At 41.7% G+C, this 16,943-nt stretch overlaps 1 protein-coding gene across 2 annotated transcripts in view; it reads left to right on the top strand.

Annotated features, from left to right (window-relative positions):
• The window catches only part of MCMBP (minichromosome maintenance complex binding protein), a 32,118-nt gene that overhangs the window by 4,357 nt on the left and 10,818 nt on the right, over positions 1-16,943 (top strand). For both annotated transcript variants that reach the window (XM_006267218.4, XM_019485908.2), the window contains 6 exons: positions 229-270; positions 2,135-2,236; positions 4,873-5,002; positions 7,666-7,817; positions 9,117-9,217; positions 12,188-12,363. In XM_006267218.4, coding sequence (XP_006267280.2) covers positions 229-270; positions 2,135-2,236; positions 4,873-5,002; positions 7,666-7,817; positions 9,117-9,217; positions 12,188-12,363 — 703 coding nt within the window. The remainder of the gene's footprint in view (positions 1-228; positions 271-2,134; positions 2,237-4,872; positions 5,003-7,665; positions 7,818-9,116; positions 9,218-12,187; positions 12,364-16,943) is intronic.

A 16,943-nucleotide genomic window follows, 5' to 3' on the forward strand; every position in this document is an offset into this window, starting at 1 on the left:
TTGGTTGTTATCTGTTACAAGTAGATACAATTGTGGAACTGTTATTGCATGTAAGATCCGTGGGAATTAAAAGAACATTCTCTCTCCCTTTAAATTCTTGAAACAGGACAAGTTTATACGGGTGGGTTTTTTGGAAAGACTTCAGACTGCATTTTTTCTGTTCACACTAGTCATTTATGTAATTCAGGATGCTGGAAGGAACATAACTATGGTTTTTCTGTTTTACAGGTTTTGCATTTTGGTAAATATAGAGATGTAGCAGAATGTGGGGTAAGTGATACTTGTACAAATGCTAGAGTTTAACTGTTTAATTTGAAACATTTAGTTTGAGATTATCATTTTCTTCTCCACTTAGTAACCTGCAATAAAACATGCAATGAACCATCAAATTAATTAAGTGAACTCAGTTGCCTTCCCTTTACTTATGTGTCGCATGTCATTTGTGTTGTTAAGTATTTTAGGCAGGATGGAAGTTGGAAGGGAGATGTAGATCAAAAAGGGGTGCACTGATAAAGATTTTATTTGGCAGATACTGATGACTGATTATTAACCAGCCATATCGGCTGATACCAATCCAAAAGCCAATTTACAGGATTGCAGCCCAGCAGCTTAGAGCAGCGTCTTGCCAATAAGTCTGAGGGGTGGTGCAAAGGGGGTAGCGGGCAGATTGAGGCCCCCCCACTGTGAGGGAGGGAGTGGGTAGGGGCAGACACTGCCCAGCCAGGGCAGTGAATGGGACCCCAGGGCGGGGAGTGGGATGGAACCACAGTGGAGTGAGGAGGGGGGGGTGGCTCCCCACCACTACATGCACCCCCAAGGGAGTGTGCCTGCTCAGATTTGTGTGCAGAGCGAGGGTAGGCTGCTCACTGCGGGCTTGGGGCCAGGGGCTGCGCCAGCCTTTTTCCGAAAGGGGGGCCGGACCGGCAAGGGTTCAGCTGTGTGGGGTGGGTGTTGGCAGCGGCACTGGAAGGGTTGGATATGGGAAATTTTGGGGTGGCTATTGTTCCCTAAGCTCCCCACGGCACTGCCCTTCTTAGTTCCACCATCCACCCCGTGCAGCTGAGTCCTCCCTGAGCGCAGCTCCAGCCCAGCCCTGCTGCCGGGAAGAGGCTGGTGCAGCCCTTGACCCTGAGCCTGCAGCAGCAGCCTGCCCTTGCCCCATGCACAAGTTGGGGGGGAGGGGCGGAGGGAGACACATGCCTCCCCTGGGGGTGCGCACAGCAGTGGGGAGCCACCCCACTCCTCTGCGCCCACTGGACAAGCCGCCCACAGCTCCATCCCACTCCCAGCCCCAGGGTCCCATTCACCACCCTGGCTGGGCAGCTCCTATCCCATTCCTTCTCATTGTAGAGGCCTTGATCTGTCCCCCACCCCACACATACACCCCTTTCCTCCCACACAAACTTACTGGTCAGGCACTGCTCTCCAAGCTGCAGGGCTGCATTTGTGGCCACGTGCATGCTGTGGCTGCACACAGCATTTATCAGTAATGCTAAAGGTCAAAAAAACCCGATTGCTGATAATGTTAATTTTCCTGTTATTGGTGCCAGTCCAATATGCAGTCCATATATCAGTGCACTTCTAAGATCAAGGGGCTTAAGAGTTATGCTAACTCTTTGTCCTTGCAAACCAGTTCTTTTACATCCATTTCCTGTCTTTAAATTATATAAGTGTAACTTTAACTGTTTTGGAATCCTTCACCTCGACTCATAGAAATACTACTTTGGGGATTTAGATGAGTTCCAGGTTTGGGGAGCAGAGAATTTCTCCTGAAGAAGTCGCAAGATATGTCTATTTCTACTTTCAATTAGTGTCACTTGCTGATGCTATTATATGTGATCAGCCTTTAATATTTCAGCCAGTGATTCTTTACCAAGAAACTGGGCCACTGGCAAAATAGATCCTGAAAGAATATCCTATGAGAACTACTGGAGATTAAACATGGAGTTACATTATGAGAATTTAAATCAGTCTGCATGCTCTAAAGCACTGAAATAGTTTGAGACTTCAGATGCCAAGTTGTAACTCATGACTAAGAACATACATCTTATTTTTTCTGTCTATAGAATTGACTTAAGACTATGACCTTATTTTTGTTTTTTTAACATTTCTGTCGTTATTTTTGGTATCCTAGCCTCATCAGGAAATAGATTTAAATTCTTCACAAACAGTCACTTCAGAGAGACAGACCTTCTACTGCGTTCCAGTGCCTGGAGAGTCAGCATGGGTGAAAGAAATATCTTTTGGCAAGCTTGTGATATAGTATACATTTTTTTTATTAGTAAACAGTATGTTTAAAATGTCTTTGATTTTGAGGTGAAAGGAAAATTTTGATGATAATGGTTAACTGTCTTAAAATGAAAAACTTTGGAGTACTATATGCCAGATGAATGAAGATATGGATTTGGCAGCCGCCTTTGCTATTTAGGGAAATATTTGGGGCTAGATTTTCAAATGGATGGGCACAAAGTGCTTGACCATTGTTGTTGGTCTCTGTTTGAAAATGTTTAAAAAATACCATATGACATACCTATCAGTTGATATTCCCCTTGTTGGTTGATCCATAAATTTCAATTGTCGTGTAGCTACTAACTTTGCTATGTTGAAATACCTCAGAGTGAGCAAGGAATACTTAAAGTCAGTAGTTTTACAATAGTTGTTAGACTGGTTTATGTTCCACTTAGGTTTCTCTGAATAAATTGGGACTACAGTATCTAATGGGGGCATCTAATAATATTATAAAGCACCTATAGAGATGCACGGTCATGCTGTGGTAACATGGCAAGTTAACCTTCCTTGAAATCTGAGTTCTCCAAGGAGCATATTTTTAAGAAGTTGAGGTATGGTTTCTCATTTCCTAAACCAGTCCAGCAAATGTGTTAGAAAATAAATCAACCTCAGTTTTTCTTTCTTGCAAGCAGAGTCATAGATTCATAGATGTTAGGGTCGGAAAGGACCTCAATAGATCATCGAGTCTGACCCCCTGCATAGGCAGGAAAGAGTGCTGGGTCTAGATGACCCCAGCTAGATGCTTATCTAACCTCCTCTTGAAGATCCCCAGGGTAGGGGAGAGCACCACCTCCCTTGGGAGCCCGTTCCAGACCTTGGCCACTCTAACGGTGAAGAAGTTCTTCCTAATGTCCAGTTTAAATCTGCTCTCTGCTAGCTTGTGGCCATTATTTCTTGTAACCCCCAGGGGCACCTTGGTGAATAAAACCTCACCAATTCCCTTCTGTGCCCCCATGAACTTGTTGGACTATGCAGAACAGTTGGTAGAATTTCAGCTTATCAGTACTTTTTTGGAAAATGTTATGTATGTCTTCCTTCTGTGTGGGTAGGAGGGATTAAAACATTTAAGCTAGTTTGCATTTTAAAAAAATGATAGACAAATCAATGGTTAATCTTGTCTCTCTGACTTGACACCTCAGATTTTGACTTAAGAATTTGTTTTAAAACTAGTTTCAGCATTTGGCCCTAAAAAGCAAAGCGTTAAAAAAAAGTGAACATCAGTAGAGAGGTTTCTATTATTTTTATAAATTTCTAGGGGAAAATGTTCTGTTTGAATGCAGGGTTTCTTTTCCCTGCCATGTTTACAACCTTTCAATGAAAACCTGAAAGTGAACTACACTGTAGAAAAATTAAACTGATTCCGTTTGCTCACTTGTCAAGTTGAGAGAAATGCAAAAGAATCATAAATAGTAAATGTAAATAAGATTTTTTTGAAGTTCAGTTTTAAGTATGACTAGCATTGTTATTAGCCTAACTTATTCTGAAATGCTGTCTGAGATATTTAAGTTGACAATGCTACTTTAAATGTACCAGGTAGTAACACTTTTAAAGACTGAAAATACATAAAGTATATTGGATACTTAGACTGAGTAGGAAATATAGGAAAGAGAAAAAATCTCCAGTGTTCTGATTTGATCTCTGAGGGTGGAGAGGGGAAGAATTGTTAGGGTTGTTTGGGGGGTGTTGTTTAAATTTATGAACCCAGTGTTTAGACTTGATTGCTTTCTAAAGATTGGATGGGTACCTAAGACTTCAAATAGATGTTATTTTGTTTCTGCATCCGATCTGATTGATCAGCAATAAACAGATGTTGCCAGAGCTGTTGTCCCACAGGATCAGGCATCTGCTTCTCAGGGCTTCAGGGGCCAGTTCCTGTAGAACAGCAGCTTTGGGTGCCATGCCCTAACCTGGGAGGCAAGTCTTCAACTAGGGTTTTCCCATAGGATTTCCCCCACTTGCAGATGCATAGCCTGGGAATCTATCTTAAGAGTCAGGGTATGGCAGTGTGAAACACATGCTCCCATGAGGACAGTGGCCCCAGGTGTGCCCTACCCCACCTCAGGGCACACATTCCCTGGCCCCCTGAAGGTGGAGAAACTCCCATGGATTGGGGTATGGCAGTGTGAAGCAGAGGTTCCTCTAGAAAGGGCACAGCAGTGTGGAACACGCCCTGGAATCCCCTGTATGGTAATTCCTGAGTCATGCAGTAAGCGAGGATTTCCTCCCAAAAAAGGGGTCATGCACATTGTTAGGCAGTTGGAGTGTGACAAAGGACAGGGATGTCTGTTTGCTTGCAACGTATGCGGCCATAGCAAATTTTGGGGCAGATAATGGCGACATGTGTTTGCACCATAAGAGTTAGCAATCTGGACTCTGTTCTCAGCTAAACTGTGGACTCACTATGTAGGAAGATGGCTAATTAGTAAACTTAAATAAGCCTTGGTGGACAGCATCTCAGTAGAACTTGCTACCTTTTATTCTAATATATTTCCAAATAAAAGCAGGTAATTTAGTATTTGGCAAATGAAACACATTGCATGACTTTTGCCTTAGTATGGTATTGTCCTTAATTTTTAATTTTACGCATATATTAGTGCAAGTCAGGCTCGAGTTAGTCCTTCAACATCATATACTCCAAGTCGCCACAAGAGGAGTTATGAGGAAGATGAAGATATGGAGCTGCATCCATCTAAACAGAAAGAGCAGCACACGGGTAACAGTTTATATTCATGATTGGACATTACAGTAGCTTTTTGGAATTAACACTTTGGACTCTGTCTGGGTGAGCCAGTAGGGTTGATGGAGCTTTTTACTTCTGTGCTGATGAGTATGGGCATTTTTATACATGCAAGCAGCGCAGCGCTGAGTGCTTTGAAAAGTGCCTGGCACTGCATCGCTTGCAGTTGTATAAGCGGCAAAATGCTCATCAACACTAACAAAATGGCAACAACATGCTCTTGAACTTAAACACATCGGAGGTGTTTTAGTTCAAAAGTGTACCACTGCCATTTTCTGTGCGCTGACATGCGTTTCGCCACTTATGCAACTGCACACAATGCAGCGCAGTTCGCATCAGCTTGCGCGTGGAGCAGACTCGATTAATCAAGTCTCCTCTGAAGCGGTGGATTTCTGGTGCGTCACAGGGCAAAAATGTATGTGTATAAATGCCCTTTGCATACCCACAGCTGAGACAGATGGCATTTTAATTTTGAGAAACTCCAAGAGCCAACAAAAAGCAGGGTGGGTTTATAGCACACATGCTGCTGATGATGCTTCCTAAAAACTCATGTTTCAAGGCCACCCAAGTAGATTAGTGATTGCTGCATAAAAACAAAAGAAACTTCTAGTATTGGGTTGGGCCTCATGAAATCTGGTTTACTTCTCAGCTCTACCACAGACTTCCTGTTTGACATCAAGACTGTCCCTTAATTTCTCTCCTTTTCTGTTTCTCAACATGTAAAATAGGATTTTAAAGTAGAGGGTGGCACTGTATTTCTAAAACTAGTCTATGTTAGGAAGAATTAATCCGGTTTCTGTGGACATCCTACTCATTCACAAACAGGCAAGAATGTTCCTTGCCTTAGTCCCTGGTTCCTACATGGAATTGAATGAATTGTTTGTTTGTTGGTTGAACAGGAAGAGGCTAGTTTAAAAATAATAATAAAGTTCACAGAAGCTGTTACTTAAAATTTTGTTTGGTGTTATTCTTCAGTCAGTTTATCTGTCAGATTTTAAGGCTTTAAATGTTTGTTTTCTAGTAGTTTACTGTTTTTTAAAAGGTGTTGTATTATATTTTAAATACATACGGTACTTCAGATTGCTTAGCTCACATGTGAAGACAAAACAATCACAGCATGGCTTTTAAATAGTTGCCTTATTACAGCAAATCAAGAGATTCCTAATTGGTAAGTTGTTTAAGAACAAGGTAAACTTTCAGGGAAAAAAAGAAACCTCAGGTGCAAAATGGATCGTTACTAGGGCTCTTCTGAAATCTACAAAATATAATGCTTAAATAGACATCTAAATAGAAGCCAAGGAATTCTGATTTGACTACAGGTTTCCCTCGCTGTATGTGGGTTGGGTATGTGGGTTTCTTGTGCAGTGACCCTTTTTATACCCAAAATGTGTTTTATGAGAGGTAAATTCACTCTTATACAATAGGCAGTAGGTAAGTCTGTGAGGGGAGGGGAGGGTCGGGGACTGCCGGGGGGGCAGATCAAAGCCCCAGCAGTGATGGAGGGAGTAGGGCACAGGCAGGAGCAGGGGCTGGGGTGAGTGGGGCCTTGACCTGCCCCTCCACTGGTGGTGAGCAAGCAGGGCTGGGGCTGGGGCAGAGGCAGGCACTGCACAGCTGGGGTGGGGAATTGGACTGGGGGTGAGGCTCTGCTGTTATGGGCTGCCATGCCAGACTCTTTCCTGTGGGGGTCTGGGCTGCGCACGGGGCAGCTGGTGGCAGCACTGGGGAGATGGAGGGGGGGGATCCTGCAGCCACCCCAAAATTTGCCATAGCTCCCCCAGCCCCCCTCCCAGCACCGCCGCTGCCTGCCCCAAGTGCAGCACGGCCTAACCCCGCTCCCGGAAGAGCTTAGCGTGGCCCTAAGCCCCAGCCCATAGCAGCAGGAGCTGTACTCCCCATCCCGTGCCCTGCCCTGGCTGTGCAGCGCCTACCCGAACCCCAGCCCCACTCCACCTCTCACACAGGAAGGCGGGGGGGAACCGATGGAGACCCCACTCTCTGCAGCCCTGGGTCTGGGCTCTTCCCAGTGCAGGGGATGTGCTCTGCTGTGCTTGGGGCAGGTGGTGCTGGGTGGCGAGCTGGGCAGGGAGAGCTATGGTGAAGTTTGGGGTGGCTGCAGCCCACCCCCTCCCAGCGCCACCGCCCTGAATGCAGTGTAGCCTAGCCTGGCCCAGCCCAGCCCCCTAGCAGGAAGAGCCCAAAACTGCCCCAGCTCCTGCAGACTTACCTGCTGCTGATGCAGTCAAGGTCTTGTACCCTATCCCTATTTGTTACTTTGTAAAGTGGGTTCCCTTTATCCGAATTCGAGGTGTGCGCAGTTTTTCAGGAACGCATATACCGCAAAAAACAAGGGAAACCTGTATATGTTTAAGACCTGCAGATTTTTACAACTAGGCCATCATGCATTCATCATGCTGCTCGTATTTGTCACTAGAAGTACACATCTCTGCCTTCCAAAAGGGACAGTTAAATGACTAGGAGAAACTACTGCTTCCAAAGCAATTTCTTTATTAGTGCTTCTTCAGGGTTCCTTATTGATTCAGCTTGCCTTATATTGCTCCCTGAAGGAGTGCATGTTGCTTATTTTAGCTTTTGTGCTTGATGAAGCTGTGGAAAGCTGTCATTCCTTCATGTTGCAGGGAGTGTAGGTGATATCCATGGGTGTGGAGAGCCAAAGCGATTAGAAACTGAAGCTTCCGCAGGACATCATCTGACCTCCCCAAACTGCTCCCCTCCACTTGATCTAAACTTCCCACTGCCAGGAGAGAAAGGCCCTGCATGTCTCGTAAAGGTAACTAGATCAAAAGGGTGATTGCCTCACTGAGGGGATAAACAAGAGAAGGAAGTGAGAACCCTGAAAGCAGAGTAGTTATTGTTAAGACACTACGTTAACTTAGACAAAAATATTTTGCCACCTTCTAACTTCTGTTTTCTACCCAAAAATGTAATACTGTTTCCACAAATAACTTCTGAACTCTGTTTCCCTTGATTACCAATAAGGGATATTAGAATTGCTGACATCAATGCTGATAGGTGTTGTAGCACATTTATTCACAGCTGTACTTGGCAAAAACAAAATTATTGTCATTTGAAATGCCCAAGCGTAAGGATGATCTTGACTCATGGTACTTGAGTATGTTGGAGCTGGGGTCCTCTCTGAAGAGATGGGGAGAAGTGTAATGGAGCAAGGGGGGAACAATTCATTGCTTGCATTTCACTTTTGCATTTAAAGTAGCTTTTTATTGATTGATGCATATTATGAGTTTGAAAGTGAGGAGTAAAGTCCCTTCATTGTATCTCTGTTTTAATATTTGGCAGTCTTTCTGCAGTTAGAACTGAATCCCTTGATGCAGAGGTGTCAAATTCATCTGCCCCCGCAGGCTGGATAAGCGGCTTGGGGCCAGTCCACGGGCCTGATCAAGCTCTCAAGCACCCTCTTTCTCCCCCCTTCCCCAGCATATCTGATCCAACAGCTGTTCCACCCAGTCTGGGACCTGTGCTGTGGGTGGTACAAATCCCAGAGCAGCCAGAACAGGCACCAAGTGTGGCACAATCCAGCCAGAGCAATAGCTGTGCTGCACACAGTGGCCACCCCAACTGGACTGTGACACGCACCATGGGTCCTGGACTGGCTGGAACAGTCATGGTGCGTAGCACAGGCATTGCATGTGTTGCAGTCTGCCCAGGGCAGCCGCTGCATGCAGAGTGGCTGCTTCTGTGGCCAAACTGTAGTACACGTAATGCCTGTTCTGACTACTCTGGGATCCAGGTCTCACACAGTGTGGGTCCCACACCATATGGAGTAGCTGCTGGATCAGGTATGCAAGGGGAAGGGGAGACAGTCTGTGAGCCAGATCTAGCCTGGGGACCAATCCTGCACCACAGACAAACACTATGTCTTGTGTGGGTCTGATCAAAACCAGGAACAGCACCACAGGGCCAGATGGCAGGGCTCTGCAGGCTGGATCTGGCCTACGGCCATATGTTTGACACCCATGCCTTAATGGAAAAGAATATAGTCTTAATGAGTCTTAATGCATCATTCTGCTCTGTATCCTGTTTGTTTTATCTCACACTTCTTTTTTGGCAGGTCTATGAGAGCTGGGATAGTTTCAAAGTCAATGATATTCTAGAGGTATATGGCATTTTGTCTGTGGATCCAGTGCTAAGCATAGTGAACAACGAAGAGAGGTAAGGCTGAAATCCAGACTTGTAGGGATTATAATTGAAAATGCACAATGTATATAAATGTTCTGCCCTAAAAACTGAAATGAAAGAGCCATTTGTCAGAGCATTGTCCTAAGACGCTTTTTTCCTCAAGTTGAGCTTGATGCTCAGGAGAGGTGCTGGATTCATAGCCATGTAAGTTGAAGTCCTCTGTCCACAAAATCAGTATTGCAGGGACACGTTGCCTCAGTGTGCCTCAAACCAAAAGGGGAGGCCACTTCTAGCTGAAACATTAGTTCATTTTTCATGCTTATTCAGTCCAGGAGGAAAGACTTTTTTGAACATCTGGTTTCCTTTGTGATCTGTCTAGCTAAGTAAGCCTCAATTTTTAGTTTTGTAACCATTAAGCTAAGTTAAATGTCAAGCATTTCTTTGTATTCTGGATTGGAACACTTCTCAGTTCATGGTAACTGAGAAGTAAAGCAAGATGGAAACCTGTATAGCTAAAAGATCATTCTGAGAACAACTGAAGCCAAAGCCACCACATTTAAATACATCAGAAGCAGGGAGCCTGGAAAATAATTGGTATGTCTAGAGAGCAATGAAAGAAGGATAAGGACTTTATGATGAAGCTAAACTTTTTTCTACACTGTTCTTCATCTTGGAGGATGTTGGGGAGATAATTATGCTTTTCAGGTAATAAGGATGAAGCACTGTTAAAGAGTCAAGATTTGGTGCTGGAACAAACTAAAAAAGAAAAGGGAGCAGCTTGTGTTCATCCAAGAGTTGAGAGAAAAACAACAGTGGCCAAACTAATTCAAGGAAACAATCTTTCATTCAGTATAGGTCCTATTCTAAAGGGCAGTCAGTCTCTCTCTCTCTCTCTCTCTCTCTCTCTCTCTCTCTCTCTCTCTCTCTCTCTCTCAAAATAGAAAAGGCTAGATGATCCATAGAACTAGACTGAGAAAAATAATTAAAGCTATAATAGTTATTATAAAACCTTTTAACAGTATAGCAGAAATAGAAAAGGGTTGAACAGAAGAGCAATGAAAATACAGCAGTGGTTATCAACCTGTTTAGATGCTGGATCCCCCTGATTAGAATTAAGACACCCCTCAAAAAATGCCAGCTCTTAGCTTTCACTCATTTTTTGACTCAGTTTTTGATGTTATGGATTCCTATTTGGAATCTTTTGTGAATCATGTTTGTACACACGACAGTGCTACTATCGTATGCATCCTGTGGTACCCTTAAGGCACTCACAGTCCCCAGGTGGAGAATTACTTGGTTAAAGGCATGAATGGCATTCCGTAGGAGGTGAGTGAAACTATTACAGTTCCCTGGTGTAGAAAGGATATAAGAAATATATAAAATAATAATTGGTGTAAAAGAGTTATAGCAGATGCTCTCTCCTTTCTCATCATAACACAACAAAGGGATGACTAATTAAACTTAGATTACAACTAAGATAAGTATGCATCCTTTTAAAGAAGAAATCTTAATCTGTAGAAATTAGCTCCACAAAATATTTTACCATGTTTTGCCAGATCCAAAACCATGAATTGGACATCTGCATGGAAAACAAATGTCCAGTTACATTAGATGGGATTTAAAAAAAAAATGGAAGGTATATAGAACCTTGTATTATACCAATCAGTAATTGGTGAGATTCTAGGGGACAAAATCACTTAATAGGTCACAATTTTCTATAATTGTCCACCTGAATTTCTTCTGGGTCCCCTCACTTCCACCATCCCAGGATAATGTTTTGCCACTCACTTTCCAGAGACAGTATATTGGACTGCATAGATTACAAGTCCTGTACTACTGGTACATGTTTCTGAATCTTTGTCTTTTTGAATGTGTTAATTCTCTGTGCAATTTTTATTTTCCCTTTTTGTTTGTTATACTGATAACTGCAGTTTGAATCTGTGTGTAGTGCCAGACAAGCTTCTAAAAGTAACTCAGCACAGTCAGCTGTCTCTGCTAATCAGTTGTCTGATGGTAGCCTAACACTAGTGTTAGTTCAACATGCCTCATCACAAAACTTTTCTGTTCTCGGTCATTTTTCAGATAAACAAAATAGAATACAGCAAGGATCTTGAACTTTACAATCATTGAATTGAGTATAAGGAGAAAAAGGTGGTATTGGCCCTTTTAATTAGCAACTGCCCCAAGTAAGGAGCAGTGAGCCACCACTTCTGTACCATCGGTACAAAGCCGATGTAGTGGGTACTATCTGAAGATTGTTACCATCAGGTGTCTGTCTCAGTCTTATTCTGGTTGCAGAGTTGACACCTGTTTAAATACATACCTGAATCCCCAGCCCCATGAATCAAACTTTTTAACGCCTCTTCAGAGATGCCAGTGTTTGAATAAGCATGACTGGATTGTTCTCTAACCCCTTGAAATAGCCGTTCAAGTTTGGGTTTAGGATCCCTGTTGAAAAGAGTTTTAATTTACATGTTCTGTGATTATAAAAAATTGTCCAAGACTGAAAATCTGGAACTCTAAAACAATACATGTGTACAGCCATAGACTTGTAACATAGTTGTTTCACTTAACAAATTTCTGTTGAGCAAATAAGTGTTACCGTGGAGAATGTTTCACAGCTCTCGTTTAGGTGATGTCATGATCAGGCGGGGGTAAATTTACTTCACAAAACAGATGTTTACAAATTCCAAAGTATTTTCAGAAAACTAGCAGTATATTTTTGTTTGAATCTAATTAAGTAGTCATAAATTGTAGTTGTAAATTGTTATGATTTTCATTGTTCTGACTTCTTTAATTCCTACAGTTTTAATTAAACACCTTATTGGAAAGGTGATAAATTCTGATAGCTTAAATACATCTTTCAGTAAGATGAAGCTGAGAATAGATGTTACTTGTCTTTGTGTATTGCAGTTTTGGCAAGGATTCCAAATGCATTTCAGAAGTAACAGGGGAATTTGCAGAGAATTCACATAAGCTTGGCTTTATTGTCTCATTTACTAGGGAGAACTCCTCATCACTATTTGATCCTATGGAGTGCATGGATACAGCAGAAGAACAGAGAGTACACAGTCCTCCTGCCTCATTAGTCCCCAGAATCCATGTAATTTTGGCACAGAAATTGCAGCATATTAATCCATTATTGCCTGCTTGCCTTAAAGAAGAAGAAAGCAAAAGCTGTGAGTATCTGAACTATGGAGTGCAGTTGCTCAGACTGTATTATACCTTCCCCAAAATACAAACGAGTAATGGTTATTAACAGCAAAATTTAGCAACAGGATAATCTGTTCTTTAAAGCAGCATGAGGTAATGTGGCTGCATCTGCTAAGTCGCATCAGACATGATGGTAAGTGGCAAAGTTATTGATAAAATAGTAGATGACTCATCCTATGACTCATCTTAAACATTTAGGAAACATGGAAGGCTGTAAGTTTTGGAGCCAAATGTGTAATACATAAGGTGACCATTTGTCCTGGTCTGGTCGGGAGGTCAAAAGTCCCGGGCCAGGGTTTTGCAAGGAGGCAGAGCAGCATGGTATACCAGGCAGGTGTTCAGACAGGCACCACTGCCACTTTGCAGGTGTAAGGTGGGCAGACTGGAGCAGACTCCTCCCTGCCTGCATGTGGCATGTCCTTGCAGCCTGCCCAGTGCATCATGCCTCTCCACTACCCGCTGGACTCTGGCTGGGGCCTTTTGACCAAGTACCTGGGACCAGCCTACTGAATTTGTGAGTGCCCTGGCCAAACCAGGACATACAGCTTTCAATTAAAAATCTGAAAGGGTTTCTAGGATATTGAGCAGCTGAAACTATCCCCAAGTCAGCCATTACTCACTCAGCAAACCACTCGAGTGGGTTTTTAACTCCTACTCATGCTGCTTTTTTAATTTAAAATAAGAATCCTACTTTTGTTGTGGCAGCTACCATGTTGCACATATGGCATCTGAAAGGAGGTTAATTATGAAACTGTTTGTTTCCCAATAATGTTTTAGGGTAAACGGCCATTTGTAACCTTTTTTTTTTTTTTGGCCTTGTTTAGGGACTGCGCTTCCTTCTGCCCAGACCGCTACTTCTTCCTGTTTTATGATTAAATAACTTCACTTTTCATGTTATATTTATAAGCAACTTCTATTTAAGCCTAGTTGTAATCCACTGAACATCGCATGTAGGGTCAGAAACCAGTTTTGATGATCAAGCACAGGAAGATTGAGAAGCTAAATTGGATCATGTTTTGCCTTATCAGAATTCAGTTCCATTTGACAGAATATGGCTGGTTTGTTGAGCTCCATCCCTGGAAACTCTTCAGTGGGAATTAGTGTGCTGTTTTTCTTGTAGTCTGATTTAAATATCCCTGAACTCTTAGCCAGAATTCATTTAATAATATTGCCAATTTTCTTGCACAATTGTACACTATTTTTCCCAGTCTAGTTTATTATATATGGGCATCTGGTGAAATAATTTGCAACTTCTGAAATCTCCAAAAGTGTTTTTTCTTTTTGACTTAACTATAAATGAAACTTCAATTTTTATTAAACGAACAGGGGTGTTAAAAGTGAAAACCATGTCTGCTTTTAAGTTATGTATATCGCTATCAAAAAAGTTTTGGACTTATAAGGGTGCTGCTTTTGTTGGCTGGTAGAGTTCAAAAGCCTGTTAAGTAAAGTTGCTTAGTTTGGGTTTATAGGAGGATCTCAGTTAGTTTTGCAGCTGTTTCACCGGTAGTTGCATACTTGTCTGAAATAAAGTTCCTGTAGCGATAACATGCAGGAAGGAACTGAAAATGAACAATAGCCAAAAATAGTGAGATGAAAAGAGGAATTTTTCTGTATTTACATACAGGGTTTGCATAGGGACTAGACTTCAATCGAAAGAAATATTCAAGACCAGAAAAATTAAAATGTTCAATAGACTGTATATTTGTTAACACAGGAAAAATGTGGTTTTGGTTTCACTGTTAAGAGGATTGGGGTTTGGCAATTGATTATTATTATTTTCCCTTTGCTTTTGAGCGGTCTCTAACAGTGCTTTAAAGACACCTCTGAAATATATTGCTTAAATGCCTCTAGCTTTACAAGTAGAGGACAAATGTGCTTAGGAATTACAAATATGGCCAGAAGTGATTGAAGGGTCCAAGCCAAATTGTTTTAAAATTAAAGTGAGAGAGACCTTGTCAAAGCCTTCCACCCATTAAATAGAAGTAAGTTTCTCTAACTTCAGCAGAGTAGAGAGTTAACATACTACTTTTTTTTTTTCTCCTTTTAAAGGTATTTAGAAGTACACTGTTTGAAAATGACAGTGAAAACCTGCTCTGGCTCTAACACAGGTTTACACACCAATAATTCAGAATCATTCTGTTTTTAATTGGATATTTATGGCAGATGATGACAAGATCAGGAAGGACTTTTATGTTCTTTTTACCTCTCTTGGCATGCAGTAAAGGGTCTCAAATGGGTTTTCCCTTTGGTTTCTAATAGGAAGGGAAAGTCTCTTTTTTAATTCCTTCCATGTGCTTTAGATTAATCAATACCATTATATGGTTCTTGGAAAAAAAAACATAACCAAAGCTGGAGAAACTTGCACTGTATGCAAGTTTGAAATTTACTATGTTGTTTCTGTTAATCTTTAGTGAAACAAGGGATTTTCCCCCACCAAATTAATTATGTGAAGCCTGTTTTAAGAGTCCTTCTGTTTGTTTTTCTGAAAAAATGTGTAATAAAAATTTATTACAGTGAGATAAGGGTTTCATTTTTGTAAAGCATTAAAAGGTCTCATAGAAATTAGATGCAAAGTGTTAGAACCAGAGCAATAGTCGAGAGTCCATTATGAAAACAGTGTCAGAACTTTTTAGTTGCATCCCTTGACATCTGTAAAACCATTTAAAGCAGAGTGAGCCATGTATCATCTACATAATAGATTTTGAACAAAGTAATTATTAATGCCAGCTATTGCAGCATAGTGATGCCCAAAACTTCAGCCTGGTTATCTTAAAAGAAAGTTATCAGCACTCTTCAGTAATTAACTTTTGTACTATACACTGAAATGCATTCTAGGAAACCACAGTTTTATGGATTGGATTCATTGACTAATCACATGACTTTCAGTTAGATTTGGCATGAGGCTTAAAGATACTTAATGAAGAAGGGAATTTAGTGGCTCTAGTGTACCAGATTTGCAAAAAAATTGATAAATGCCCATTAGTGTCTATAACAGGATTTTAAAATTGGTTGATAGAGGCAAATCTCACAGGAGGAGTGTTGCTGGGACCACGACTGCATTTCTGTATTATTCAGATCCCAAATTTAACTAGACAGGCTTTGACATGAAATTCTTACAATTGTTTTATAATATGGGAGTTCAGACAGCACAGGTTTGTTTTAGTGCAGAACAAACAAACTGAATCATAAGCATCTGTTTCCTTTGGTCCTTGCAGAGGGATTCCTAAACTAAGTATTAATCCAGTAAGTTAATATTACTGTGTTTTAAGTGGGAAAGTTTTAGTTTAAAAGAACACTTACCATAAATTCCTTCAGTGCCAGTTACCTGATATGGGCATGTGATCAAACAGTAGCAGCTGCAGAAAGGGCAGGATAATAGAAACAAACCTGGATTGAAATTTAAACTATTACATTGTTCATTTAAGCAAGGGAAGAAGTCAGCAGAGAGAGACTGAAAGACAGGCATGTGAAAAGCAGTTATTTGAGGAAATTTTCTGATTGAGCTCACAGTGATGTTCAGCTTTGAAAAATACATACATCTCTTAGTTCACCTGAAGACACGTCTGTTCCACAGCACTCAGAGAAAGTTGATTTAAACGAGAGAGAGAACCACTCGTTCAGTTCATATGGTGGGCTAGCCATATTGTTATAAGCTCTTTGGGTAATGCTGATATCTCATTACCCACAGTGCTAGAATGAAACCAGTGATGGTTGTGTGATGCCTGCACATGATTTCTCTGTCCTGCTCAAGTGAGAAAGGAGTGTTGATGTGCTCGAGCTCAAATTTACACTTTCAGGATGCTGGGGCAGTCTGTGGATGTGCATCAAAAATCACTATCAGCAGAGATAAAACTCAGCTGGAGGTAACCCTCATTTAACAAATGTTGCATCCTCAAGGTGCTGTATTCTAGAAGTACATCCCTTTTGCAACTGACTTTCATTTCTGAGAGACAGGAGTTGCGTCCCTTCTTTTGAGGGATCTGATGTACTTCAAAACCAAAGTAACAGCACTTTTGATACTGGCATGAGTTAGAAAAGGGAGGCAGGAGTTCCACAGAAATATGTAATCAATGAAGCAGAAATCCTGCTTTACAGCCAGCAAGGGAAAAGGAGATCATTTTTGTCTCTAATTGTTATACAACAAAACCCATGCCGAAAAACTCTGAAGAAACAGCAGCCTGACAGCCAGTGGCAGCAACTCCTTCCTCAGCATTACTGATAATCAGTTGATTTAATTAGGGGCTTTACTTTAAGTTGGTGTTTGTGAGAATCTTGGAACCAAAACCTGTCAGCTATTGACATCAGTGGTCTGCACTAATTGAGACCTTGCTGACTGTTACGCTTCCCTTCCCATTTATTTGTTGTGCCCGCTCAATTTAGACTGCTGAGCGTTTGTAGCAGAAGCTCTCTCCCATCACGGTGTATATCACGTCATCCTGAGACAGTGAGGTGTGATCTCACGAAAGCCTCTGGGCACCACTTTAAAATGAGACGTTCTCTAAAATTACAGTAACCAGAGTTCAGAAATGATGGCACAAAAATCCAG

The sequence above is a fragment of the Alligator mississippiensis genome, chromosome 6 (assembly GCF_030867095.1).
Source record: "Alligator mississippiensis isolate rAllMis1 chromosome 6, rAllMis1, whole genome shotgun sequence".
Taxonomy (NCBI): domain Eukaryota; kingdom Metazoa; phylum Chordata; order Crocodylia; family Alligatoridae; genus Alligator; species Alligator mississippiensis.